A 27,785-nucleotide genomic window follows, 5' to 3' on the forward strand; every position below is an offset into this window, starting at 1 on the left:
CACCATAGCGTCCCTAGCGCGATGACGTATCGGCGCAGGCGCACTCTGCCGGCAACGCCGAGGCGCTTCTGCATCTGTGGGCCGAGGTGTGTGGCGAGCGTCCGAGCGGCTGGGGAAAGTGGGGTGTGGGAACACTGAGGGGTCCCAAAGAAAGGGGAGAGGAAGAGAAAAGCCCCAGAAGCCTGTCCACCGGGTGCTGGGGGCACAGGGCGGTGTCCCCCACTCTCTCCGGGCCCTTCCTGGCGGGGCCGCACGGCAGTCCCCCCTTCGTTTAATCGTGGGTTTCCTGTGGGGCTAGGGCTCGCCCTGCGCCCAGGTGTAAGTGGAAGTTAATTAAATGGGCGGAGCTGAGTGGTTTGTTTCCAGCCTAGGTCCGCACGGGACGTGATTTATTTAGTGAAGGGGCACAAGATCTGGAGATCTGGCTTGTACTTTTTTCCTTTGGCCAGGAACTATGGCTTAATCTCTTCCTTTGGTCTCCTCATATGTAAAATGAGGTGGCTGAGGCCGGGCGCGGTGGCTCACGCCTGCAATCCCAGCACATTGGGAGGCCGAGGCGGGCAAATCACTTGAGGCCAGGAGTTCGAGACCAGCCTGGCCAACATGGTGAAACCCCGTCTCCACTAAAAATACAATAAGTTGGCCTGGCGCGGTGGCTCACACCTGTTGTCCCAGCACTTTGGGAGGCCGAGGTAGGTGGGTCATTTGAGATCAGGAGTTCGAGACCAGCCTGGCCAACATGGTGAAACCCTGCCTCTACTAAAAATACAAAATTTAGCCTGGCGTGGTGGCGGGCGCCTGTAGTCCCCGCTGCTTGGGAGGCTGAGGCAGGAGAATCCCTTGAGCCCGGGAGGCAGAGGTTGCAGTGAGCCGACATCACGACACTGCGCTCCAGCCTGGGCGACAGAGTGAGACTCTGTCTAGAAGTGTATATATACATATATATATATACTGTATATATGTATTATATATATGATATATATTTTATATATAATATATATTATATATTTTTCCTGTATTATATATATTATATATTTTTATGTATTATATATTATATATATTTTATGTATTATATATTATATATATTTTATATATAATATATATATTTTATATATATTATATATATAATATATAATATATATTTTATATATAATATATATTTTATATATTATATATTATATTTTATATATAATATATATTATATATTTTATATAATATATATTTTATATTTTATATAATATATATTATATATAATATTATATATATTTTCTATATTATATATTTTATATACTATATATTACATATATTATATATTATATATGTATTTTATATATAATATGTAATGTATTATATATATGTATTTTATATATAATATGTATTTTATATATATATATTTTATATAATATATAATATGTATTTATATAATATATGTATATTATATATAATATGTATATTATGTATATTATATATAGTATGTATATTATATATAATATGTGTATTATATATAATATACGTGTATTATATATAATATATAATATATTGTATATTATATTATATATGTATATTATATATATTCTAGAATATATAATATGTATATTATATACTCTAGTATATATAATATAATATGTATATTATATACTCTAGTATATATAATATAATATGTATATTATATACTCTAGTATATAATATGTATATTATATACTCTAGTATATAATATGTATATTATATACTCTAGTATATAATATGCATATTATATACTCTAGTATATAATATGCATATTATATACTCTAGTATATAATATGCATATTATATACTAGAGTATATAATATGCATATTATATACTAGAGTATATAATATGCATATTGTATGTTATAGTATATAATATGTATATTGTATGTTATAGTATATAATATGTATATTGTATGTTATAGTATATAATATGTATGTTATAGTATATAATATGTATGTTATAGTATATAATATGTATGTTATAGTATATAATATGTATGTTATAGTATATAATATGTATGTTATAGTATATAATATGTATGTTATATAGTATATAATATGTATGTTATATAGTATATATGTATGTTATATAGTATATATGTATGTTATATAGTATATAATATGTATGATATATATTATATAATATGTATGATATATTATAATATGTATGTTATATATTATATAATATGTATGTTATATAAAATATAAAATATATAATATGCATGTTATATAAAATATAAAATATATAATATGCGTATTATATAAAATATATAATACGCATATTATATAAAATATATTATATAATATACATATTATATATTTTATATAACATACATATTATATATTATGTAATATATATTATATATAAAAGTGTGTGTATATATATATATATACACACACACGATACAACACAGTACATTAGCTGGGCTTAGTAGTGCATGCCTGTAGTCCCATTTGCTCGGGAGGCTGAGGTGGGAGGATCGCTTGAACCCATGAGGCAAGAGGTTGCAGTGAGCAGAGATCGCGCCACTGCACTACAGCCTGGGTGGCAGAGCCAGACCCTGTCTCAGTAAAATAAAATATAAACTAAAAGGAGGTGGTTGGGCTCACTGTATAATTTTTGAAGCACCTTTCAGAACTATCTTCTTTGATTCCTGTCTCCCAGGATCTTACCCTTCGTCATTCTCCTGAATGGGAAAAGAAATCCTTTGAATAATGGACGGTTTATACCTGGGTTGGGCACACTGGTGTAGAGTTAGGCCGCTTGCTTCTATTAGGGCTAATTGACCTTGGGTAGAATTGGTTGGCGAGTAAGATGTGGCATTAATATTCCAAGTAGACTCATTTTAATTTTGTTAAAAAATCAGAATGTCTTTTTTCTTAATGTTAACTGTCTTTCATAGACTTAACTGTTAAATATTGACATTTAATTATTTTGCCTCGTTTCAGAGGCAGATCCCCAAAGTATATGAAAGTTAATGATTTTTAATTTAATGTTACCTTACTCTTTTTATTAGCATTCTTCAGGTCATCTGAACCTTCTGAGAAAACATGGTCAACGTCTTGAAAGGAGTGCTTATAGAATGGTTAGTAGTTTTGATACTTCATGAGTTTTAAGTTTAAATATTGAATCTTGACTTGTATGTATGTCTTTTCTAAAACCCTGTTGTTTTTAAGATATGAATGAAATCAAGTCTTTCGCTTTTAACAAGTGGCACAGATTTTGTTGCAAAGCTCCTGGTGCCAGATTTCAGTCCCTCTGTTGAATTGATGGAACTGGCATGATCAGAGGCAGCATATTTGTTAGATGAGTCGTCTTTAGAGAAACAGTGCTTGCATTCTCCTCAAACATGATGAATTTTAGGGCCTGAAAGAGTTCAGGAACTTGCTTAAGTCTTTAGCATTACAAACTGTGGACTTTAAAAAAGAGAAAAACAACAGAGCCAAATGGAGGTTTCTTAAATTCCTTTAGGTACATTCCAGAGGAGAAACTAAAAACCATAAATGAGCAGAGTTGAGTTCCTCAAAGCAATCCAGTGTCCAGGAACCCCGGGAACCCTGCTCTGTGGACACTCCCATTGTCTGAAAATACTACTGTCTACTTTCGGTGCCTCTAATAGGAGCCAGTGCATGGATAATGATACTGTTTACTGTGATGGCAAGGCTAAGGAGGAGCAAGACCAAACCCTAGGACACTGCCAACATTTAGAACAGCACTAGCCAATAGAAATCTAATGCAAGCCACAGATGTAGTCTTACATTTTTTCTAGCCACCTTAAAAGTAACTTAAAATGAAACAGGTGAAGTTAATATCTTTTGTTTAACCCTGTCTATGCAAAACACTATGCTTTGAACACGTACTAAGTCTTCAAAAAAATCTTCATCTTCAAAGTCGAATGGATATTTTAATTTTACAGCACATCTCACAGACTAGCCATGTTTCAAGGACTCTGTGGTGACCTGACTAGTGGGCTACCTTATGCATAGTGCAGATTTGGAGTTTTGATACAGGAGACACCAACAAAGGCAGCTAAGAAGAAAATAGCCAGTGAGGCTGGAGGGAGGAAAGTCAAAGGAGGAAGTGTTTTGTGGGGATGAGCGGCTGTGTTGGGCACTGATTGAGAACTGGCATGAGATGAAGACTGGAGTTTTGATGAGAGCCATTTGAATGGAGTGGTGGGGAGATGCCAGATTGAAGTACTGTGGAAAAGGAAAGGGAGGTGAGGAGGTGGAGATGGAGACTTCGGAGAAGTTTTACTGTGATCATGAGCAATCTCATAGAGAACTGGATTGGTAGCTGACGAAGGACATGGTGAGGGGCTCAGGTTCTTGCTATTTTTATTTTAATGTGAAAGACTAGAATGTATGTTGATGAGAGTAAACCACTGCGGGGGAGAGGTATTCACTTGGAAAAGCAAAGGGGGTGGGATCTGGACCCCGGAAGTTCTAAACACACTGTTCTGTTGTCTTTTGAAGACATTAGGTTTGATGTACTTATTTTCCTATTAATTTGACATAACATAAACATTTTCCTCGTTGGCCTTTAGTGTTATTTTTAAATACAGAGGATACACATACACAGAGTGTCAGCTATCACTTTTTTTCCCTCTTGTTTCTTCCAATTCTAAGTTTAATCTTCACCCCTGGGTTTGTTAAATATCCACTTCTCTCTTCTGAGGGTTTTGTGTTTTTCTTGGTGTTTTAGATTCATTCATCTAGAATTTATTGGGAGGAGTGGCATAGGTTTGTTAAATATTCACTTCTCTCTTGTGGGGATTTTGTGTTTTTCTTGGTGTGTTAGATTTATTCATCTATAATTTATTCGGAGGAGAGACATATTATTAGATGAGGATCTAAATTAGCTTCTTTTTTTTTTTTTTTTTTTTTTGACACGGAGTCTTGCTCTGTTGCCAGGCTGGAGTGCAGTGGCACGATCTTGGCTCCCGGATTCAAGCGATACTGCTGCCTCAGCTGCCCGAGTAGCTGGGATTACAGGCACACACCACCACGCCCGGCTAATTTTATTTTTGTATTTTTAGTAGAAACGGGGTTTCACCATGTTGGCCAGGCTGGTCTCGATCTCTTGACCTCATGATCCACCTGCCTCGGCCTCCCAAAGTGCTGGGATTACAGGCATGAGCCACTGCACCCAGCCTAGCTTCTTTTTTGTTTTGGGTGTTTTTGTCTGTTCATTTTGCCAAATAGCTAGTTCTCCACAATTATTTCCTTTCTTAATGATGCTTGATGCCTCCTTAATCACGTAATTTTACTCCCCTTGCTATTCTCTTTCATCCCTTCCCACATTCATCTTTTTTGTTGCCTATTCTAGAATAACCTTGAAATAATTTAGTCTGTTTCCAAAATAATCCTTTTGGCATATTGGTTGGAATTGCATTAAACCTACGTTTTAATTTGAAAAAAAAGATGACTGGATTGCATCTTAAAGAACAAAACTCTGGGGAGACTCTGAAGTCTCAGTGCCCGGTTTGCTGTCCCGTGTCTAACCTCTGAATTCTGCCTGGTCTCTCTAATGACTGTCCATCACCTTGCACTTCAGGGTAATCCCCAGACTAGCAGTAATAGCATCATCTGGAGCTTGTTAGATATGCAAAATCTCAGACCTTACCCTAAATCTACTAAATCAGAATTGTGCATACAAAGAATCTTGTTAAGATGCATTTAAATTTTGAGAAGCAATAATACTGTTAATCAGCTTCAGTTTAATAATGGTTCCCTGTGGAGAAGTGTTTTGCACCAGGACTATTAAATTTTATTTTGCAGGTTAGGTACCATCCTTGCAAAACTAATTTTTCCCTTTGAAGTGAATTCTAAAGTGTAGTCTGCACAATTTTTCAAAAGGGTAACTCTGTCTTCCCAAAAACACAAGTCTTCCAAAAAGATTTTGGGCCTAAGAAATAACATAGATTCCCAAAGGAAAGGGTATGGCCAGTGCTAGTGGATTCCCTTTCACAGTTAGATGCAGATGTTAGGATGGTAACTGGAAAAGTCCTTCAGTTTCCCTCATGTCCATATTTGATGCCAAGGAGAAGCCTGTTAATAATACGATTATCAGTATAAGTCTGTTTATTACTTCATAATATCCATGGATTGTATGAAGCATTTAGGTGTATTGGAGTATGGAATTTGATAGGTCTGGAGTTTACAGGCAGACCACTCAAGGATCTTCTACAGCTGTTGCAGGTGAATACCAAAATTGAGGCTCAGCCCTGGAAGCCAAGTTGGTTTTTGGCTTCATGCAGGAAAGAATTCAAGAATGAGCCACAGAGTAAAGTGAAAGCAAGTTTATTAAAAATGAGGGAATAAAAGGGTGGCTACCCCATAGGCAGAGTGGGGTGGGGAGGGTGGGCAGCAGGCGGGCCTGCTAACTGGCTATTTTATGGCCATTTCTTGAGTATATGTTAAACAAGGGGTGGATTATTCGTGAGTTTTCTGGAAAAGAGACAGGGATTCTGTGGAACCAGGAGTCCCCAGTCCAGACCATACGGGGTAACTTCTAGATATTGCCATGGCATTTGTAAACTGTCATGGTGCTGGTGGGGGTGGTTTTTAGCGTGCGCATGCATTATGATTTGTGTATGATAGTGGTGAAGTTTGCTTTTGTCGCCATCTTGGTTCTGGCTGGTTTCTTTACTGTATCCTCGCTTATCGGTGGGGTCTTCTGACCTGTTGTTTACTGTCTCTCTTGTCTTGGAAACTAGTCCTGCTGAATTCCTATCTCACAGCTGCTTCCACTGTCCCAGGAATCTCTCCAAATTCCAGTCCCATCATTGTATTAATATAAACTGATGTGTAATAGCTTATATAGTGCTGATCCACATATATCTTAGATTGGCTTCACTTAACTGCCATATTTAAACTCCATTTCTATCAGTTACGTTTAACTGATTTTGAGTCTGCAGAGATTTGCTAAAGAAGTAAACCAAATTATGATGATGGCCATTTATTCTCATCTTCAGAGAATTGAAAAATCAGGGCACTTGGATGTAGTTATAATCTTAACTCCCAAGGGCTTATCAAATACTAAAATTGAAGGCTATAAAAGAAGTTTTATGTTTATAAATTTGCACTTTTATGTCAAAACTGAAAGGTTGGTGAAAATTTCCTCTTTGTTGGGATCCACCATCAATTGCCAGGCTCACACTAAGTATTCTCCCAAATCTAGCCACCAAGCAATTGCCAAAGCAAGCAACACATGACCACAGTATGTCTGTGTCCAGTTCCAGATGCTGGAGCAGACCTCTGGTATAACAGTTGCCACAATTGGTTTGGCAAGTGCTTCAGCAAAGATTTGTTGCCAAGGTGCAAATTCCAACCAGTTTACATCACAATAGCAAAGAATCTGGAGAAATGTGTATTATTAAACCACACTTATCCTTATGAGTTTGGCTTCTAAACCTATATCGTTTATGAGAAGCGAAGTAAGAAGTATGGCAAAACCAGTCTAACCATTGTTCTGTTTTTTTCTCAGCATGTATAAATCTTTTCTCAGCCTTTGCTTCTTAGTAGGGCCATGTTCACTGAAGTTTTCCAGGCACCCAAAACAGTGCCTGAGATGTGTGTGTGTGTATATATATATACATATATATATGTGTGTGTGTGTATACACACACACACACACACACATATAGATATAGCTTAGTAAATATTTGTGTACTGAATGAATTTTGTTAACAGAATTGAGTCCAGGTTTGTGATCTCAGCCAAAATCCCAAATTTATTAATGTTCCTTTAGAGCCTCTCTATTCCTACAGTGAGATTCACAGTGAATAAGATGGGATTCTTGATAAATTAAAGTTTTAGTTTGAAACAGATGTGTATACTAGGCCTCCTTTTAGCATGTTATATATCAAAATAGCTTTTAAATGAGGAGGCTGTTGTCTTCCAGTCATAGCTTTTAAAAAGCAAGCACCCCACCAAGCTGCTGATGGAAGTGTAATCCCAAGAAACAACTGTAAGCAACTTGTGATGGGTGTTTTGTGCTCTTATATCCTTTAACACAATAACTCCGTTTCTATAAGTTTATCTTTAGGAAATTGCTGGGTGCAGTGGCTCACTCCTGTAATCCCAACACTTCAGGAGGCTGAGGCGGGTGGATGGCTTGAGGTCAGGAGTTTGAGACCAGCCTGGCCAACATGGTGAAACCCTGTCTCTACTAAAAATACAAAAATTAACTGGGCATGGTGGTGGGCGCCTGTAATCCCAGCTACTGGGGAGGCTGAGGCAGGAGAATCACTTGAACCCAAGAGGCAGAGGTTGCAGTGAGCCAAGATCACGCCACTGCACTCCAGCCTGAGCAACACAGTGAGACTCCATTTCAAAAAAAAAAAAAAAAATTTTAGGAAATGATCAGAACTGCCAATAAAAATGTATGTATTTAATGTGCTAGAAAAAGAAATTTGTTGATTGTGGCATATTTTAATCAAATAATATAGCTGTTAAAATATTCGCAGACATTTTAAGTGATTCAGGGAAATGACACCGTACAATGATGTTAAGTGAAAACACCTGAATTCCTGTACTAACACTGTTTTCCATGTGACGTGCTATACTAAGCACTTGCTAGTATTAATTTAGTTTTCACAACAGCCCTTTGAGGTAGGTGCTGTCATCTCCATTTATGGATGTACAAGGTGAGATATAGGGAAATTAATCAATTGCTCAGTTACATAGCTGTTGTTAAAGTGGGATTTTAAATCCCGGTATTCTGGCTCCAGAGCCCAGGCTACTAAACGTTACATATACTATCTCTCCATTATAAAACTAAGTATAATATTGTGTTTGCTTTTGTTGTTTTTTTTTTTTTTTTTGAAACAGAGTCTCACTGTCACCCAGCCTGGAGTGCAGTGGCACAATCTTGGCTCACTGCAGCCTCTGCCACCTGAGTTCAAACGATTCTCCTGCTTCAGCCTCCCAAGTAGCTGGGATTACAGGTGCCTGCCACCATGCCTGGCTAATTTTTGAAGTTTTAGTAGAGACGGGGTTTCACTATCTTGGCCAGGCTGGTCTTGAACTCCTCACCTCGTGATCCACCCACCTCGGCCTCCCAAAATGCTGGGATTACAGGTGTGAGCCATTGCGCCTAGCCTATGTTTGCTTTTTAAAAGGATATACGTATGTCTTAGAATTATACCATATATATTCATAGGTTAATGGTTTTGTAATTGAAATAGTAAATTGCCGAGACCAGCTCGGTCTGGGAGACCCTAACCCAGCAGCGCTAGAGGAATTAAAGACAGACACACAGAAATATAGAGGTGTGGGGTGAGAAATCAGGGGTCTCACAGCCTTCAGAGCCGAGAGCCCCAAACAGAGATTTACCCACTTATTTGTTAACAGCAAGCCAGGGATGAGCATTGTTTCTATAGATTATAGATTACCTAAAAGTATTCCTTATGGGAAACAAAGGGATGGGCCAAAATAAAGGGATGAGTTTGGCTAGTTATCTGCAGCAGGAGCATGTCCTTAAGGCACAGATCACTCACGCTATTGTTTGTGGTTTAAGAAAGCCTTTAAGCGGTTTTCCGCCCTGGGTGGGCCAGGTGTTCCTTGCCCTCATTCCAGTAAACCCACAACCTTCCAGCGTGGGTGTCATGGCCATCATGAACATGTCACAGTGCTTCAGAGATTTTGTTTATGGCTAGTTTTGGGGCCAGTTTATGGCCAGATTTTGGGGTGCCTGTTCCCAACAGTAAATCATTTGATAGGGATAGAACTAATTGTAATGTAAACCTCTCTGCCTATATCCTCTCACATGGTCTTGGCATTTTAATTGCTCATTCGAGTACCTACTATGAGCAAGATGTTTTAGAAATATTCTCTAGTCCATCAACTTTGCAGTGTAGCTATGGTACTAACATTGCTGTTACAGATCACAGGCTCTTTGGCTCCCTATGTAATAAAAATTAACACAGAGCTACACAGTTTTCCCAGATGAGGCTTTTATTTCAGGGTTTATCCACAAATGCAAGGGAGACAGTACAGTAGTAAGAACTCTGTGGCTGACCCCCAAAAAAGCTGATAGGGACTTTTTGATTAGGCAAAGCGTGAGAATTGACATCAGGGATAAGGTATGCAGGCTGGGCTGCGTAAAGCACATGAAGGGTACAGTATGTGGTCAGCATCTGTGGTTGCACTGGTTATCATGCTTTAAGTTCTGGGTTAAATGTGCAGAACGTACAGTTTTGTTACATAGGTATACATGTGCCATGGTAGTTTGCTGCACCCATCTACCCATCACCTACACTAGGTATTTCTCCTAATGTTATCCCTCCCCTAGCCCTCCACACCCCACAGGCCCTGGTGTGTGATGATCCCCTCCCTGTGTCCATGTGTTCTCATTGTTCACCTCCCACTTATGAGCGAGAACATGTGGTGTTTGGTTTTCTGATCTTGTGATAGTTTGCTGAAAATGATGGTTTCCAGCTTCATCCATGTCCCTACAAAGGACATGAACTCATCCTTTTTTATGACTGCATAGTATTCCGTGGTGTATATGTGCCACATTTTCTTAATCCAGTCTATCATTGATGGACATTTGGGTTGGTTCCAAGTCTTAGCTATTGTGAATAGTGCCACAATAAACATACATGTGCATGTGTCTTTATCATAGAATGATTTATAATCCTCTAGGAATATGCCCAGTAATGGGATTGCTGGGTCAAATGGTATTTCTAGTTCTAGATCCTTAAGGAATTGCCACACTGTCTTCCACAATGGTTGAACTCCCACCAACATTGTAAAAGCATTCCTGGCTGGGCGCAGTGGCTCACACCTGTAATCCCTGTAATCCCAGCACTTTGGGAGGCCAAGACAGGCGGATCACAAGGTCAGGAGATTGAGACCATCCTGTCTAACACGGTGAAACCCCGTCTCTACTAAAAATACAAAAAAAATTAGCCAGGCATGGTGGCAAGCACCTGTAGTCCCAGCTACTCGGGAGGCTGAGGCAGGAGAATGGCATGAACCCGGGAGGTGGAGCTTGCAGTGAGCCAAGATTGTGCCACTGCACTCCAGCCTAGGAGACAGAGTGAGACTCCATCTCAAAAAAAAAAAAAAAGCATTCCTATTTTTCCACAACCTCTCCAGCATCTGTTGTTTCCTGACTTTTTAATGATCATGATTCTAACTGGTGTGAGATGGTATCTCATTGTGGTTTTGATTTGCATTACTCTAATGACCAGTGATGATGAGCATTTTTTTATATGTCTGTTGGCTGCATAGATGTCTTCTTTTGAGAAGTGTCTGTTCATATCCTTTGCCCATTTTCTGATGGGGTTGTTTGCTTTTTTCTTGTAAATTTGTTTAAGTTCTTTGTAGATTCTGGATATTAGCCCTTTGTCAGACAGGTAGATTGCAAAAATCTTCTCCCATTCTGTAGGTTGCCTGTTCACTCTGATGATAGTTTCTTTTGCTGTGCAGAAGCTCTTTAGTGTAATTAGATCCCACTTGTCACTATTGGCTTTTGTTGCCATTGCTTTTCTTGTTTTAGACATGAAGTCTTTGCCCATGCCTGTGTCCTGAATGGTATTGCCCAGGTTTTCTTCTAGGATTTTTATGGTCCTAGGTGTTATGTTTAAGTCTTTGATCCATCTTGAGTTGATTTTTGTATAAGGTGTAAGGAAAGGGTCCAGTTTCAGTTTGCTGCATATGGCTAGCCAGTTTTCCCGACACCATTTATTAAATAGGGAATCTTTTCCCCATTGCTTGTGTGTGTCAGGTTTCTCAAAGATCAGATGGTGGTAGATGTGTGGTGTTATTTCTGAGGCCTCCGTTTTGTTCCATTGGTCTATATATCTGTTTTGGTACCAGTATCATGCTGTTTTGGTTACGGTAGCCTTGTAGTATAGTTTGAAGTCAGGTAGCGTGATGCCTCTAGCTTTGTTCTTCTTGCCCAGGATTGTCTTGGCTATGTGGGCTCTTTTTTGGTTCCATATGAAGTTTAAAGTAGTTTTTTCCAATTCTGTGAAGAAAGTTGGTGGTAGCTTGATGGGGATAGCATTGAATCTATAAATTACTTTGGGTAGTAAGGCCATTTTCACGATATTGATTCTTCCTATCCACGAGCATGGAATGTTTTTCCCTTTGTGTCCTCTCTTATTTCCTTGAGCAGTGGTTTGTAGTTCTTGAAGAGGTCTTTCACATCCCATGTTAAGTTGTATTCCTAGGTATTTTATTCTGTTAGTAGCAATTGTGAATGGGAGTTCACTCATGATTTGGCTCTCTGTTTGTCTGTTATTGGTGTATAGGAATGCTTGTGATTTTTGCACATTGATTTTGTATCCTGAAACTTTGCTGAAGTTGCTTATCAGCTTAAGATTTTAGGTTGAGATGATGGGGTTTTCTAAATATACAATCATGTCATCTGCAAACAGAGATGATTTGACTTCCTCTCTTCCTATCTGAATACCCTTTATTGCTTTCTCTTGCCTGATTGCCCTGGCTAGAACTTCCAATACTATGTGGAATAGGAGTGGTGAGAGAGGGCATCCTTGTCTTGTGCCGGTTTTCAAAGGGAATGCTTCCAGTTTTTGCCCATACAGTATGATATTGGCTGTGGGTTTGTCATAAATAGCTCTTATTATGAGATAATAAGAGATACATTCCATCGATACGTAGTTTATGGAGAGTTTTTAGCATGAAAGGCTGTTGAATTTTGTCGAAGGCCTTTTCTGCTGTTGAATTTTGTCGAAGGCCTTTTCCGCATCTTTTGAGATAATCATGTGGTTTTTGTCATTGGTTCTGTTTATGTGATGGATTACATTTATTGATTTGCATATGTTGAACCAGCCTTGCATCCCAGGGATGAATCTGACTTGATCGTGGTGGATAAGCTTTTTGATGTGCTTCTGAATTCGGTTTGCCCGTTATTTTATTGAAGATTTTCGCATAGATGTTCATCAGGGATATTGGCCTAAAATTCTCTTTTTTTGTTGTGTTTCTGCCAGGGTTTGGTATCAGGACAATGCTGGCCTCAAAATGAGTTAGGGAGGATTCCCTCTTTTTCTGTTGATCGGAATAGTTTCGGAAGGAATGGTACCAGCTCCACTTTGTACCTCTGGTAGAATTTGGCTGTGAATACATCTGGTCCTGGACTTTTTTGGTTGGTAGGCTATTAATTATTGCCTCAATTTCAGAATCTGCTGTTGGTCTATTCAGAGATTCACCTTATTCCTGGTTGAGACTTGGGAGGGTGTATGGTCCAGGAATTTGTCCATTTCTTCTACATTTTCTAGTTTATTTGCGTAGAGGTGTATATAGTATTCTCTGATGGTAGTTTATATTTCTGTGGGATTGGGTTGATATCCCCTTTATCATTTTTTATTGTGTCTGTTTGATTTTTCTCTCTTTCTTCTTTATTAGTCTTGCTAGCGGTCTGTCTATTTTGTTGATCTTTTAAAAAAAAACCAGCTCCGGGATTCATTGATTTTTTTTTTTTTTTTGAAGGGTTTTTTGTCTCTATCTCCTTCAGTTCTGCTCTGATCTTAGTTATTTCTTGTCTTCTGCTAGGTTTTGAATTTGTTTGCTCTTGCTTCTCTAGTTCTTTTAATTTGATATTAGGGTGTCGATTTTAGATCTCTCCTGCTTTCTCTTGTGGGCATTTAGTGCTATGAATTTCCTTCTACACACTGCTTTAAATATGTACCAGAGATTCTGGTACGTTGTATCTTTGTTCTCACTGGTTTCAAAGAACATCTTTATTTCTGCGTTAATTTTGTTATTTACCCAGTAGTCATTCAGGAGCAGGTTGTTCTGTTTCCATGTAGTTGTGTGGTTTTGAGTGGATTCTTTTTGTTGTTGTTGTTGTTGTTGTTGTTGTTATTGTTTTTAATTGATCATTCTTGGGTGTTTCTCGCAGAGGGGGACCTGGCAGGGCCACAGGACAACAGTGGAGGGAAAGTCAGCAGACAAACAAGTGAACAAAGGTCTCTGATTTTCCTAGGCAGAGGACCCTGCGGCCCTCCACAGCGCTTGTGTCCCTGGGCACCCGAGACTAGGGAGTGGTGATGACTCCCAACGAGCATGCTGCCTTCAAGCATCTGTTCAACAAAGCACATCCTGCACCACCCTCAATCCATTCAACCCTGAGTGGACACAGCACGTTTCAGAGAGCACAGGGTTAGGGGCAAGGTCACAGATCAACATGAGCCCAAGGCAGAAGAATTTTTCTTAGTACAGAACAAAATGAAAAGTCTACCATGTCTACCTGTTTCTACACAGACACGGCAACCATCCGATTTCTCAATCTTTTCGCCACCTTTCCCCCTTCTTTCTATTCCACAAAACCGCCATTGTCATCATGGCCCGTTCTCAATGAGCTGTTGGGTACACCTCCCAGACGGTGGTGGCCAGGCAGAGGGGCTCCTCACTTCCCAGTAGGGGCGGCCGGGCAGAGGCACCCCTCACCTCCCGGACGAGGCGGCTGGCCGGGCGGGGGGCTGACCCCCCCACCTCTCTCCTGGACAGGACGGCTGGCCGGGTGGGGGGCTGACCCCCCTACCTCCCTCCCGGACGGGGCGGCTGGCCGGGCGGGGGGCTGACCCCCCCCACCTCCCTCCCGGACGGGGCGGCTGGCCGGGCGGGGGGCTGACCCCCCAACCTCCCTCCCGGCCGGGGCGGCTGGCCGGGCAGAGGGGCTCCTCACTTCCCAGTAGGGGCGGCCGGGCAGAGGCGCCCCTCACCTCCCAGACGGGGCGGCTGGCCGGGCGGGGGGCTGACCCCCCCACCTCCCTCCCGGACGGGGCGGCTGGGCGGGCAGAGGGGCTCCTCACTTCCCAGTAGGGGCGGCCGGGCAGAGGCGCCCCTCACCTCCCGGATGGGGCGGCTGGCCGGGCGGGGGGCTGAGCCCCCCCACCTCCCTCCCGGATGGGGCGGCTGGCCGGGCGGGGGGCTGACCCCCCCACCTCCCTCCCGGACGGGGCGGCTGGCCGGGCAGAGGGGCTCCTCACTTCCCAGCAGGGGCGGCCGGGCAGAGGCGCCCCTCACCTCCCAGACGGGGCGGCTGGCCGGGCGGGGGGCTGACCCCCCCACCTCCCTCCCGGACGGGGCGGCTGGCTGGGCGGGGGGCTGACCCCCCCCCACCTCCCTCCCGGCCGGGGCGGCCGGCCGGGCAGAGGGGCTCCTCACTTCCCAGTAGGGGCGGCCAGGCAGAGGCGCCCCTCACCTCCCGGACGGGGTGGCTGGCCGGGTGGGGGGCTGAGCCCCCCACCTCCCTCCCGGACGGGGCGGCTGGCCAGGCGGGGGGGCTGACCCCCCCACCTCCCTCCCAGACAGGGCGGCTGGCCGGGCGGGGGGCTGACCCCCCACCTCCCTCCCGGACAGGGGCGCTGGCCTGGCGGGGGGCTGACCCCCACCTCCCTCCCGGACGTGGTGGCTGCCGGGCGGAGACGCTCCTCACTTCCCAGACGGGGTGGCAGCTGGGCAGTGGGGCTCCTCACTTCTCAGACGGGGCGGTTGCCAGGCGGAAGGTCTCCTCACTTCTCAGACGGGGTGGCCGGGCAGAGACGCTCCTCACCTCCCAGACGGGGTCGCGGCCTGGCCGAGGCGCTCCTCACATCCCAGACGGGGCAGCGGGGCAGAGGCACTCCCCACATCTCAGACGATGGGCGGCCGGGCAGAGACGCTCCTCACTTCCCAGACAGGGTGGCGGCCGGGCAGAGGCTGCAATCTCCGCACTTTGGGGGGCCAAGGCAGGCGGCTGGGAGGTGGAGGCCGTAGCGAGCCGAGATCACGCCACTGCACTCCAGCCTGGGCACCATTGAGCACTGAGTTAACGAGACTCCGTCTGCAATCCCGGCACCTCGGGAGGCCAAGGCTGGCGGATCACTCGCGGCTAGGAGCTGGAGACCAGTCCGGCCAACACAGTGAAACCCCGTCCCCACCAAAAAAACACGAAAACCAGTCAGGCGTGGTGGCGCGCGCCTGCAATCGCAGGCACTCGGCAGGCTGGGGCAGGAGAATCAGGCAGGGAGGCTGCAGCGAGCCGAGATGGCAGCAGTACAGTCCAGCTTTGGCCCGGCATGAGAGGGAGACCATGGAAAGGAGAGGGAGAGGGAGACGGGAGACGGGAGAGGGAGACGGGAGAGGGAGACGGGAGACGGGAGACGGGAGAGGGAGACGGGAGACGGGAGAGGGAGACGGGAGAGGGAGACAGGCGGTTTTGAGTGGATTCTTAATCCTGAGTTCTAATTTGATTGCACTGTGGTCTGAGAGACAGTTTGTTGTGATTTCTGTTCTTTTACATTTGCTGAGGAATGTTTTACTTCCAATTATATGGTCAATTTTAGAATAAGTGTGATGGGATGCTGAGAAGAATGTATATTCTGTTGATTTGGGTTGGGGAGTTCTGTAGATGTCTGTTAGGTCCACTTGGTCCAGAGCTGAGTTCAAGTCCTGGATATCCTTGTTAATTTTCTGTCTCATTGATCTGTCTAATATTGATGGTGGGGTGTTAAAGTCTCCTGTTATTATTGTGTGGGAGTCTAACTCTCTTTGTAGGTCTCTAAGAACTTGCTTTACGAATCTGGGTCTCCCTGTATTGGGTGCATATACGTTTAAGTTAGTTAGCTCTTCTTGTTGAATTGATCCCTTTACCATTATGTAATGGCCTTCTTTGTCTCTTTTGATCTTTGTTGGTTTAAAGTCTGTTTTTAATCAGAGACCAGGATTGCAACCTCTGCTTTTTTTTTTTGCTTTGCATTTGCTTGGTAGATCTTCCTCCATCCCTTTATTTTGGGCCTATGTGTGTCTTTGCACATGAGATGGGTCTCCTGAATACAGCACACCAACAGGTCTTGACTCTATCCCATTTGGCAGTCTGTGTCTTTCAATTAGGGCATTTAGCCCATTTACATTTAAGGTTAATATTGTTATGTGTGAATTTGATCCTGTCATTATGAGGCTAGCTGGTTATTTCGCCCATTAATTGAGGCAGTTTCTTCCTAGCATCGATGGTCTTTACAATTTGGCATGTTTTTGCAGTGGCTGGTACTGGTTGTTCCTTTCCATGTTTAGTGCTTCCTTCAGGAGCTCTTGTAAGACAGGCCTGATGGTGACAAAATCTCTCAGCATTTGCTTGTCTGTAGAGGATTTTATTTCTCCTTCACTTATGAAGCTTAATTTGGCTGGATATGAAATTCTGGGTTGAAAATTCTTTTCTTTAAGAATATTGAATATTGGCCCCCACTCTCTTCTGGCTTGTAGGGTTTATGCTGAGTGATCCGCTGTTAGTCTGATGGGCTTCCCTTTGTGAGTAACCTGACCTTTCTCTCTGACTGCCCTTAACATTTTTTCCTTCATTTCAACCTTGGTGAATCTGACAATTATGTGTCTTGGGGTTGCTCTTCTTGAGGAGTATCTTTGTGGTGTTCTCTGTATTTCCTGAATTTCAATGTTGTCCTCCCTTGCTAGGTTGGGGAAGTTCTCCTGGATAATATCCTGAAGAGTGTTTTCCAACTTGGTTCCATTCTCCCCGTCACTTTCAGATACACCAATCAAACGTAGATTTGGTCTTTTCACATAGTCGCATATTTCTTGGAGGCTTTGTTCATTTCTTTTCATTCTTTTTCCTCTCATCTTGTCTTCTTGTTGTATTTCATGAATTTGATCTTCAATCAATGATATCCTTTCTTCTGCTTGATCAAATCAGCTATTGAAGCTTGTGTGTGCTTCACGAAGTTCTCGTACTGTGGTTTTCAGCACCATCAGGTCATTTAAGCTCTTCTCTGCACTGGTTATTCTAGTTAACCATTCGTCTAAACTTTTTTCAAGGTTTTTAGCTTCCTTGCGATGGGTAGAACATCCTCCTTTAACTCACAGAAGTTTGTTATTACCGACCTTCTGAAGCCAACTTCTGTCATCTCGTCAAACTCATTCTCCATCCAGTTTTCTTCCCTTGCTGGTAAGGAGTTGTGTTCCTTTGGAAGAGAAGAGGCGTTCTGGTTTTTGGAATTTTCAGCCTTTCTGCTCTGGTTTCTCCCCATCTCTGTGGTTTTATCTATCTTTGGTCTTTGATGTTGGTGACCTACGGATGGGATTTTGGTGTGGATGTCCTTTTTGGTGATGTTGATGCTACTCCTTTCTGTTTGTTAGTTTTCCTTCTAACAGACAGGACCTTCAGCTGCAGGTCTGTTGGAGTTTGCTGGAGGTCTGCTCCAGACCCTGTTTGCCTGGGTATCACCAGCGGAGGCTGCAGAACAGTAAATATTGCTGCCTGATCCTTCCTCTGGAAGCTTCATCATAGAGGGGCACCTGCCTGTATGACGTGTCTGTCGGCCCCTACTGGGAGGTGTCTCCCAGTCAGGCTACATGGGGGTCAGGGACCCACTTGAAGAGGCAGTCTGTCCATTATCGGAGCTCAAATGCCATGCTGGGAGAACCACTGCTCTCTTCAGAGCTGTCAGGCAGGGACGTTTAAGTCTGGAGAAGCTGTGTGCTGCCTTTTGTTCAGGTATGTCCTGCCTTCAGAGGTGGAATCTGGAGAGGCAGTAGGCCTTGCTGAGCTGCAGTGGACTCTGCCCAGTTTGAGCTTCCCTGCTGCTTTGTTTACACTGTGAGCATGGAACCGCCTACTCAAGCCTCAGCAATGGTGGTCGCCCCTCCACCCACCAAGCTCCGGTGTCCCAAGTCAATCTCAGACGCTGCGCTAGCAGCAAGCAAGTCTCCGTGGGCATGGGACCCACCGAGCCAGGCACAGGAGGGGATCTCCTGGTCCGCTTGTTGCGAAGACAGTGGGAAAAGTGCAGCATTTGGGCTGGAGTGTATTGCTCCTCCAGGTATAGTCACTCACAGCTTCCCTTGGCTAGGAAAGGGAAATCCCCTGACCCCTTGCACTTCCTGGGTGAGGCGACACCCTGCCCTGCTTCGGCTCGCCCTCCATGGGCTGCACCCACTGTCCAACCAGTCCTAGTGAGATGAACCAGGTACCTCAGTTGGAAATGCAGAAATCACCTGTCTTCTGTGTCGATCTTGCTGGGAGCTGTACACCAGAGCTGTTCCTATTTGGCCATCTTGGAAGTGACTCAGTTGTTCAGCTTTATTTTCCAAGATGGGACACTCCACAACCTTGGTTTGATACTTAGATTTCCTAAGTAAAAGGCATGGTTACACATGAGAGCACAGAAGAATGGCTATTTTCTTTGTATAATTAAAGCCTTGGGGTTAGCGGGTACATCACCAGCAAGGTAGTGGTTTGGGTTTTCTGATCAGTGGGACAAGAGAAGGAAAAAAAAAGGAAAAACATGTGAAGGAGGAGCCACATCGAATTCCTGTTCTCATTTCTAGTTAGACGCCTGAGAAGTTGACAGGTTGAGTAACTTTATATATTATACATATTTTGGTTGGCAGAGCTGGGGTCTGGGGCTAGGCTTTCTGGGTCCAGTACTCTCTTTAGACTTTTGTGTCTTTGTAACAGTAAAACCCCTATTATATGTTTTCTTGGGAAAATGGTAGCTGTGTTTCTGGTTAACTTAATGTCTCCTATGGTGTCTCTTCTCTTAAGACCCTACTCATGTACCAAATTGTTATTGAGCACCTATAATGTTCTGGGCTCTAATCTAGACACCCATATCTCAGATTGAACAAAACCCAGACTCAGAAAACACTTTGGAAAATGCTTTTAAAGGGGAAATAAACCTAAGACAGTCTACTCCCAGGATATATGGAATTTATGGAGTAATACTTAAAAATTTTTTAAGTAATATCTGTTGGCCAGTTATTATCAAGAAAGATAGTTTACCATTGACTAAACCAAGATTGTTCTGATGGATTGTCAGTGCTGACAGCTTTGACCAGACTATTTTACAGCTCACTGCATCATCCTGGTTACCATTATACCATTATCATGCTATAATCCTTTTCAGAGTCATACTTTATAGGAGCTATACTAAGCTTCTTTAGGAGAAGGTTTCATGATATCTGCCCTTCACACTTCCAGGGCAAAGATGTTTCTTTTCTGTACAATAGCCTTGATCCTGGGACTTCAAGTATGTATATATGCTCTTGGCTTTGGGTTTTGTTTTTTTTTTTCTGCTACCCTCAATATAGAAGTGGAATGGCTCTGTGTTCAGATAGGAATATTCCAGGCTCTTTGTGTTTCATGACAAAATGTCCCTTAAACTTTGAGTGTCTTTTTTTTTTTTTTAATAATTAAAGAGTCTTTTTAAATCATTACATGTTATCTTTACTTCAGGTACATGCTTGAAAATTCAATCTCAAATTGTCTTTCAAAAGTTTGAGGCATGCCAGACACGGTGGCACACGCCTGTAATCCCAACACTGGGAAGCCGAGGCTGGAGGATCGCCCAAGCCCAGGAGTTCAAGACCAGCCTGAGCAATGTGGTGAAACCCCATTTCTACAAAAAATACAAAAATTAGCCAGGCATGGTGGTGTGTGCCTGTAGACCCAGTTAGTCAGGAGGCTGAGGTGGGAGGATTACCTCATCCCTAGGAGGTTGAGGCTGCAGTGAATTGGGATTGTGCCACTGCACTCCAGCCTAGGCAACAGAGTGAGGCCCTGTCTCAAAAAAAAAAAAAAAAAGTTTGAAGCGATTGATATTAAAGAGTTATTTCAGTGTTCACTGGCCAGTCATTCCTCTAAGCTGTCTCATTTGTCAGTTAGCATATTTCCCTAAGTGTGGGGAATACCATTAGTGTTCAAGATGATTTGAAGAACATACATTTTGGGGGAGTAGAATAGAAAAATAGGCCAGGCTCAATGGCTCACAACTGTAATCCCAACACTTTTGGAGGCCAAGGCGGGTGGGTTGCTTGAGTCCAGGAGTTCGACATAACAGAACCCTATCTCTACAAAAAAATACAAAAAAAATCTGGGTGCAGTGACATGTGCCTGTAGTCGCAGCTACTGGGGAGGCTGAGGTGGGAGAATCATCTGAGCCCAGGAGGTCAAGGCTGCAGTGAGCCGTGATGGCGCCTACTGCCCTCCAGCCTGGGTGACGGTGAGACTCTGTCTCAAAAAAAATAAAGAGAGCAAAAAAATTTTTTATATGACCAGTTTAATTTATTTGAGGAGAAGAGGAAACTGACATATCAAACTCTTGGTTTTATGCCAGATGAAACGTTAGTTGATTTAAAGGCAATTTAAAGAAAAATATTAAGTGATTTGCAACGGAGATGTTACAAGAGATGGCTAAAATAGCAAGGATGGTATACAAATGGCAAACATTTTGAAAGCATTGGTGTGATGATTCAGCACAGATATGAGTCCTGAGGCGCTTCTTGGTTTTAGTGGTTTAGCTCTGACTTCATTAAGATGATGTAAATTTATTCCATTTAGAAAATTCCCAAAGTCTTCATAACCACTTAACTCTTGCTACCTTTAATACCTGTTAGTAGTAGCCAGTTACTGAGAATAAATTGGTGTCATCTGAATGTACTGAGCTCAAACTGTAGCAAGTTAATATATCACATGCAGACAGCAATGTTTCAATGTCCAGTTTGTCTTTTATTACTGTTACATTTGGATCCAAAGTTTATTTTAAAGGGCTAACACAAAACAACTGTTCGTCCTGTAAACCAAAAAGTATCTGAGACTAGTCTCAATCAATTTTGAAGTTTATTTTGCCAAGGTTAAGGACATGCCCATGACATATCCTCAGAAGGTCCAGACAACTTGTGCCCAAGGTGTTTGGGCTACAGCTTGGTTTTACACATTTTAGGGAGACAAAATATCAATCAATACATGTAAGATGTACATTGGTTCAGTCTGGAAAGGCAGGACAACTCAAAGCAAGGGGAATGGGGGGCGGGCTTCCCGGTCATAGGTAGATTCAAAGATTTTCTTATTGGCAGTTGATTGAAAGAGTTATTATCTAAAGACCTGGAATCAATAGAAAGGAATGTGTGGGTTAAGGTAAAGAGCTGTGGAGACCAAGGTTTTATCACGCAGATGAAGTCTCCAGGTAGCAGGCTTCAGAGTTGTTTTTGTTTTGTTTTGTGTTTTGTTTTGTGTTTTGTTTTGTTTTGTTCTTATTAGACGAAGTCTCCCTCTTGTCTCCCAGGCTGGAGTGCAATGGTGTGATCTTGGCCCACTACACCCTTCACCTCCTGGGTTCAAGCGATTCTCCTTCCTCAGCCTCCTGAGTAGGTAGTATTACAAGCGCCTGCCACCACGCCCAGCTAATTTTTGTATTTTTTGTAGAGACGGGGTTTCATCATGTTGGCCAGGCTGGTCTCGAACTCCTGACCTCAGGTGATCCACCCACCTCAGCCTCCCAAAGTGCTGGGATTACAGATGTGAGCCACCGCACCTGGCCCAGAGCTCTTATCAGACCTAAAAAGGTGCCAGACTCCCCTGGATCAGGGAAAAGACCTGGAAAGGAATGGAGAGTCTCTACAGAGTCGATTATTCCCACAAGAGACAGCTTTGCAGGGCCATCTCAAAATATGTCAAAGAAACATATTTTGGTGTAAAATACAATTTCTTTCAGGGCCTGCCATCTGCCATGTGATGCTTTACAAAAGTCAGGCTGGAATTTGGTGTTTTATTCCTACAAAAAGTCTGTTACCTGGGTCTTAAGATCTCTGTTTTTTTGTTTGTTTGTTTGAAATGGAGTCTCGCTCTGTTGCGCAGGCTGGAGTTCAGTGGCGCGATCTTGGCTCACTGCAAGCTCCGCCTCCCAGGTTCATGCCATTCTTCTGCCTCAGCCTCCCGAGTAGCTGAGACTACAGGTGCCTGCCACCACATCCGGCTAATTTTTGTATTTTTAGTAGAGATGGGGTTTCACCATGTTATCCAGGATGGTCTTGATTTCCTGACCTCGTGATCCGCCTGCCTCGGCCTCCCAAAGTGCTGGGATTACAGGCGTGAGCCACCGCACCCGGCCAAGATCTCTGTTTTAATGTTAATACTGGTCAGCTATGCCTGAATTCAAAGGGAGGTGGGTATGAGGCATGCCCAACCCCCATTCCCATCATGGCCTGAACTAGTTTTTCAGGTTAACTTTGGAATGCCCTTAGCCAAGGGGAGGGTCCATCAGTCAGTTGGCAGATGGGGGGTGGGGTGCTTAGAACTTTATTTTTGGTTTACAATCCCATTGTGTAAAGTGTATCCTAAGAAACCTCTATGATTTTTATAGAATATATTGAGGTACTTGTGGGGCCTGGAGAGTGAAGTGGGCACCACGGTCATATGAGTCCTCCCTTGTCCCTTGTTTGCAAGGAAAGCTTAATTGTAGAGCACTGAAGTCCAGGTTTTTGTCTGACTCTCCCCTCCCCAGCCATCATACCTGTCTACTGTTGAATTACTCTCCTTTTATTCTCCCCACCAGTCCCTCCCCTTCTACCTTTATTTGTATGTGCAAGGAAGATTTGAGGGAAACAACTAAATTTTTAAAGAGTCTGAGTAGAAAAACAATGGTTTTCGAGAAACTGAAACTTTGGTTTCTCTGTCCTATAGGCCTCCTCATTTTCCTTTCTGCGATATCATCGGGAAGCACCCTGTTTAACCTGCTTCATCAACCCCAGGTTCCTTCTAGAATTGCTCTTCAAGCTTTTTTCTATTTTATGTTTCTACCTGTGCTCTTTGTCAATAATTAATCAATTATTTACCTCTGAAATTTCTCAGTGTACAGTGTGTTACTGTTCTAGAAAATCTTTTCATTTAAGTTCTTATTCTGTATAATACTCAAATTAGAGAATTGCTGAAAATGTGAAGTTTAACATTTTTTTGTATCTGCTTAAATCTGTGACCATTATGCTCTGTTTGTAAAATACCCCATTCATCCTCCTGTCAGCAGCTGTTGTTGCCATTCAGTTGCATGTCAGTGTCATCCCGGAGATCCTCATTCTCATTATGCCTTATATGCCGATTTTTCCTTTTTTTCAGTCACCCAATAAACCACAGACTCCCAAGCTATCTCCGTCTCTTGCACTTTCATGATCTATGGCCCTGTTCACCATCTCCTACCCACCACCCTCCCCCACCTACCCACCCCAATCCTTTCTACTTTGCCCTCTGGGACATAGTGAGATGGCAGCAGCAGGATGCCCTGTAGCCTCAGCCTCTTCTCTGAACTTTCCTTTTTCCTTCCCCCACCCACCTTTTCCTTTTTTGCTGTGACAAAACCTGACTTTCCCCTGAGCTCACTGCTTCTCCCACCACCTTATTAGGTGGTGCCTTTTTTCCTCTAGAAAGGCACCCTCTTGTACCATTGGGTCAGGAAACAGGATCAGTACCTTGCTTATTATTGCCACTTCCAGAAATTCTCCCTCCCTCTTCCATAGAAACCCCCAGTTATCAATCCCAGATCATCAGAGTGGACTACCCACCAACCCTCCTCTTTATAATCATCTACAGACACCCCAATCTGTCCTGAAGGTTTTCCCTTGAAAAAACTATCTTCAGTAGCTCTTCTCTCAAATCCTTAGTGATGTTAGTATCCGTGTGGGTAGTCCTTTAGATACCCTGTTCTCCCAGTTCCCTGACCTCCTCTTCCACTGAGCTTGTCCTCCACCTCATCACAGCCACTCATTCACATAGTTGTAGCTAGACCTATCCTTCCTTACCCTCATGCCAGCTCTTCAGTCTCATTTCAGGCATCTGACTCTGACCACCACCTCCTCTTTCCAGTTCACTCCCTCTCATACCTCACTCCATCATTTCTTCAACTTCGCCAGACCTATGGTCTGTTGATATTCCCGTCTGTTCAGAGTCCCACACCTCTTTCTAGCTTCCAGTCTACCTTTCTGTTCGTTGTAGCAAAATTTCTCAGTAAAGAGAAGACTTGGTTCTCTTCACTGTCTCTAATTTCTTTCCTCCCATATGAAACCCACTCCAGTCATGCTTTCCCTATTATGACTCCACCAAAACTGCTGTTGCCAAGGTCCAGCGACTTTCTGAATCCAGGGGTCAATTTTCAGCCCTTGCTATACCCTATAAGCCTTTGACAGAATTGATCACTCCCACTTCCTGAGTAGCCTTTGTTCACATCGCTTTCAGGACTCTTTGGGTTTTCTTTCTACCTCGGTGGTCACTTCTTAATCAGCTTCTTCACTCAGGGGCCAGTAGGCATCTCAAAATATAACATCAAAAACTAAACCTTTTTTTTTTTTTAGTAGAGTCAGGGTCTCACTGTGCTGTCCAGGCTAGTCTCTAACTCCTGACCTCAAGCAATCCTCCAGCCTAGGCCTCTCGAAGTGCTGGGATTACAGCATGAGCCACCATGCCCACCCTAAAACCAAACTTGATCTTACCTGCAGATCTTACACATTCCTCTTTATCTCAGTAAAAATCTCCTCCAGTCTTCCATTTGCTCAGACCAAAAATCTTGGAGTTTCCTTGTTCCTCTTTCTCAAAGCTCATGTCCAGTATTAGCAAATTATGTTGGTTTTATGTCAGTATATATCTAGAATTCAACCACTTCTCATCACCTCCACTATTACCACCTACATCAAAATCATCATCTCTTGCCTGGATGTCACCTCATGGGTCCCCTGCTTCCATCCTTGCCTCTGCCACTCCCAGTCTTTTCTCAACCCAGCAGCCAATATGATCCTTACAGTTAAAATTTAAGTCAGTTTGTAAGTTAAATCATGTCACTTGGTAAAACCCAAAGTCCCCCAAATCAGTTCTGAGGCTCATACTCATCTAGGGATAGAAGTAAATCCCGTGTTAGCATCAGTTAATACCTGTGCTTGTACTTAAACCTTATTTTTCTTGTTTTCAGTAAATTATAGTGACATCTTTTGGATTAAATTGTTACCTTTACAATTGATATTGACATTTCTCAAGACACCAAAAGATTATATGAGATTTTTTTCTCAAGAATTGCAAAAATCTGTGGTGCAGCTTGACATTTTTATATTCATTTTTTGCTAAACACATTGTGTATTAGATCTAAAGAGTGTCCTTTGTCATGATTCAAGGTTTTTATGAAAGAGACATTTTGCTGTAAATCTGTACTGCCCAAGAAGAAATTGCATCCCTCTTTTCCCTTATGACTATCCTATTCTTTCCAAACCAAAAACCACAAGTTAATAAAATTGAATTTGGACCTCTTTCCTTGAATACCTATTACAAGCCAAGCGCTGTCCTTGACATTATCTCCTTTAATTTCTGTAATCAATTCTGTTATGTAGCCTCACTTTTGAGGTTGGGAACAGAGGCTCTGGGAGATTAAGTACGTATTCTATTCAAGGTCACACAAGTAAGTGATGAAGCTGGGGTTGAATCCAGGTATGACTCTTGATATACACCCTGCCTGACCAAAGTGACTGTTTAACTGGTTTTGTAAGTTAATTTGTCACTGGTAAGACATTGAACACCTATGGTTCCTTAGATGTAATGGGCATAGACAAGGAAGAAATTCAGTGTTTAAATCAGTTAAGAAAGCTGTGATTCTAGGCCCTACTAACTACAAAGCTTTCAATATTCTTTTATTTTTTCCACTTAGTGACAAATTATTCTTTAAAAATCTTGCCATTGGCCTCTGCCTCTTCAACTTACACTAATAGTTCTTTTTTTTGAGACGGAGTCTCGCTCTGTCGCCCAGGCTGGAGTGCAGTGGCACGATCTCCGCTCACTGCAAGCTCCGCCTCCCAGGTTCACACCATTCTCCTGCCTCAGCCTCCCAAGTAGCTGGGACTACAGGCACCCGCCACCACACCCGGCTAATTTTTTATATTTTTAGTAGAGACGGGGTTTCACCGTGTTAGCCAGGATGGTCTCGATCTCCTGACCTCATGATCCACCCACCTCGGCCTCCCAAAGTGCTGGGATCACAGGCGTGAGCCATCGCACCTGGCCAACTTACACTAATAGTTCTAAAATGAAGCCATGTCTATAAATTGTTAACACTTGAGGCAGAGAGGAATTGAGGGATTGAGTAACAGAACTTTAAAAATCATTCTAAAAATTCTACATGTTCAAATTTAATTGCTCAAGTCTCTGTGATGTGATTTGACAACAAGCTGTCTTACAATCATGTGTTTGTCTTTACAGTGATCCTGCCATGAAGCAGTTTCTGCTGTACTTGGATGAGTCCAATGCCCTGGGGAAGAAGTTCATCATTCAAGACATTGATGACACTCATGTCTTTGTAATAGCAGAACTGGTTAATGTCCTCCAGGAGCGAGTGGGTGAATTAATGGACCAAAATGCTTTTTCCCTTACCCAGAAATGAAAATACTCAATATGGACCATTTAGGAATTATAAGCAGCAACTGTGAAAGACTTGCCACTCGATATCTTAGGTGACTGATTAGACATAGAGGGTTGTTTTAGGAGCATGCCACGGGAAAGACTGAGGGATCATGATCATTTGTTCAGAAAAAAAGCCCCTGAACTGATTTTGTTATACCATAGAATTTAAAAAAAAAAAAAAAGAAGAAAAAAAAGCTTTAACAGTTGGCTGTAATTTGGCTTTTATTATCCTTTATTAAAATACAAATGTCAATGCTTTTCCTGCCTTTTTAATACCATGTCAGTGTAACATAGGTATTTATTTTGCTCATCCCTGTGAGCTGTGCATTTTTGCTGCGTGGATGTGATTGTTTGGTTTCAGTTAGAAACGTCATAGATTTGCTGTTTGAATATGCCAAGGTGGGGACTTCGACATTATGTACGTCTCACAAATCCTACCTGCATACCAGTCAGCTCTATTGAGGAAGACAATGTAAAACTAATGTAAACTACAGTCTGCATTTCCCTGAAAACAGAATATTGTTTTTAAGAGGGTTAGAAACAACCAGTGGGAAAGGCACATGCTGCTTTGTTTAGTTTTTCCTTGTTCAAACTTTGTTGG

At 42.7% G+C, this 27,785-nt stretch overlaps 1 protein-coding gene across 1 annotated transcript; it reads left to right on the forward strand.

The window, feature by feature from the left end:
• The first annotated feature begins 5 nt into the window (after window positions 1–5).
• On the forward strand, window positions 6–27,442 carry GTF2H5 (general transcription factor IIH subunit 5). The gene is made up of 3 exons (XM_063605051.1): window positions 6–86; window positions 3,027–3,095; window positions 26,984–27,442. The coding sequence occupies exons 2-3, from the start codon at window positions 3,061–3,063 to the stop codon at window positions 27,162–27,164; spliced, it is 216 nt and encodes a 71-aa protein (XP_063461121.1). The 5' UTR covers window positions 6–86; window positions 3,027–3,060; the 3' UTR covers window positions 27,165–27,442.
• The last annotated feature ends 343 nt before the right edge of the window (window positions 27,443–27,785 follow it).

The sequence above is a fragment of the Pan paniscus genome, chromosome 5, assembly GCF_029289425.2.
Source record: "Pan paniscus chromosome 5, NHGRI_mPanPan1-v2.0_pri, whole genome shotgun sequence".
Classification (NCBI taxonomy): Eukaryota; Metazoa; Chordata; class Mammalia; order Primates; family Hominidae; genus Pan; species Pan paniscus.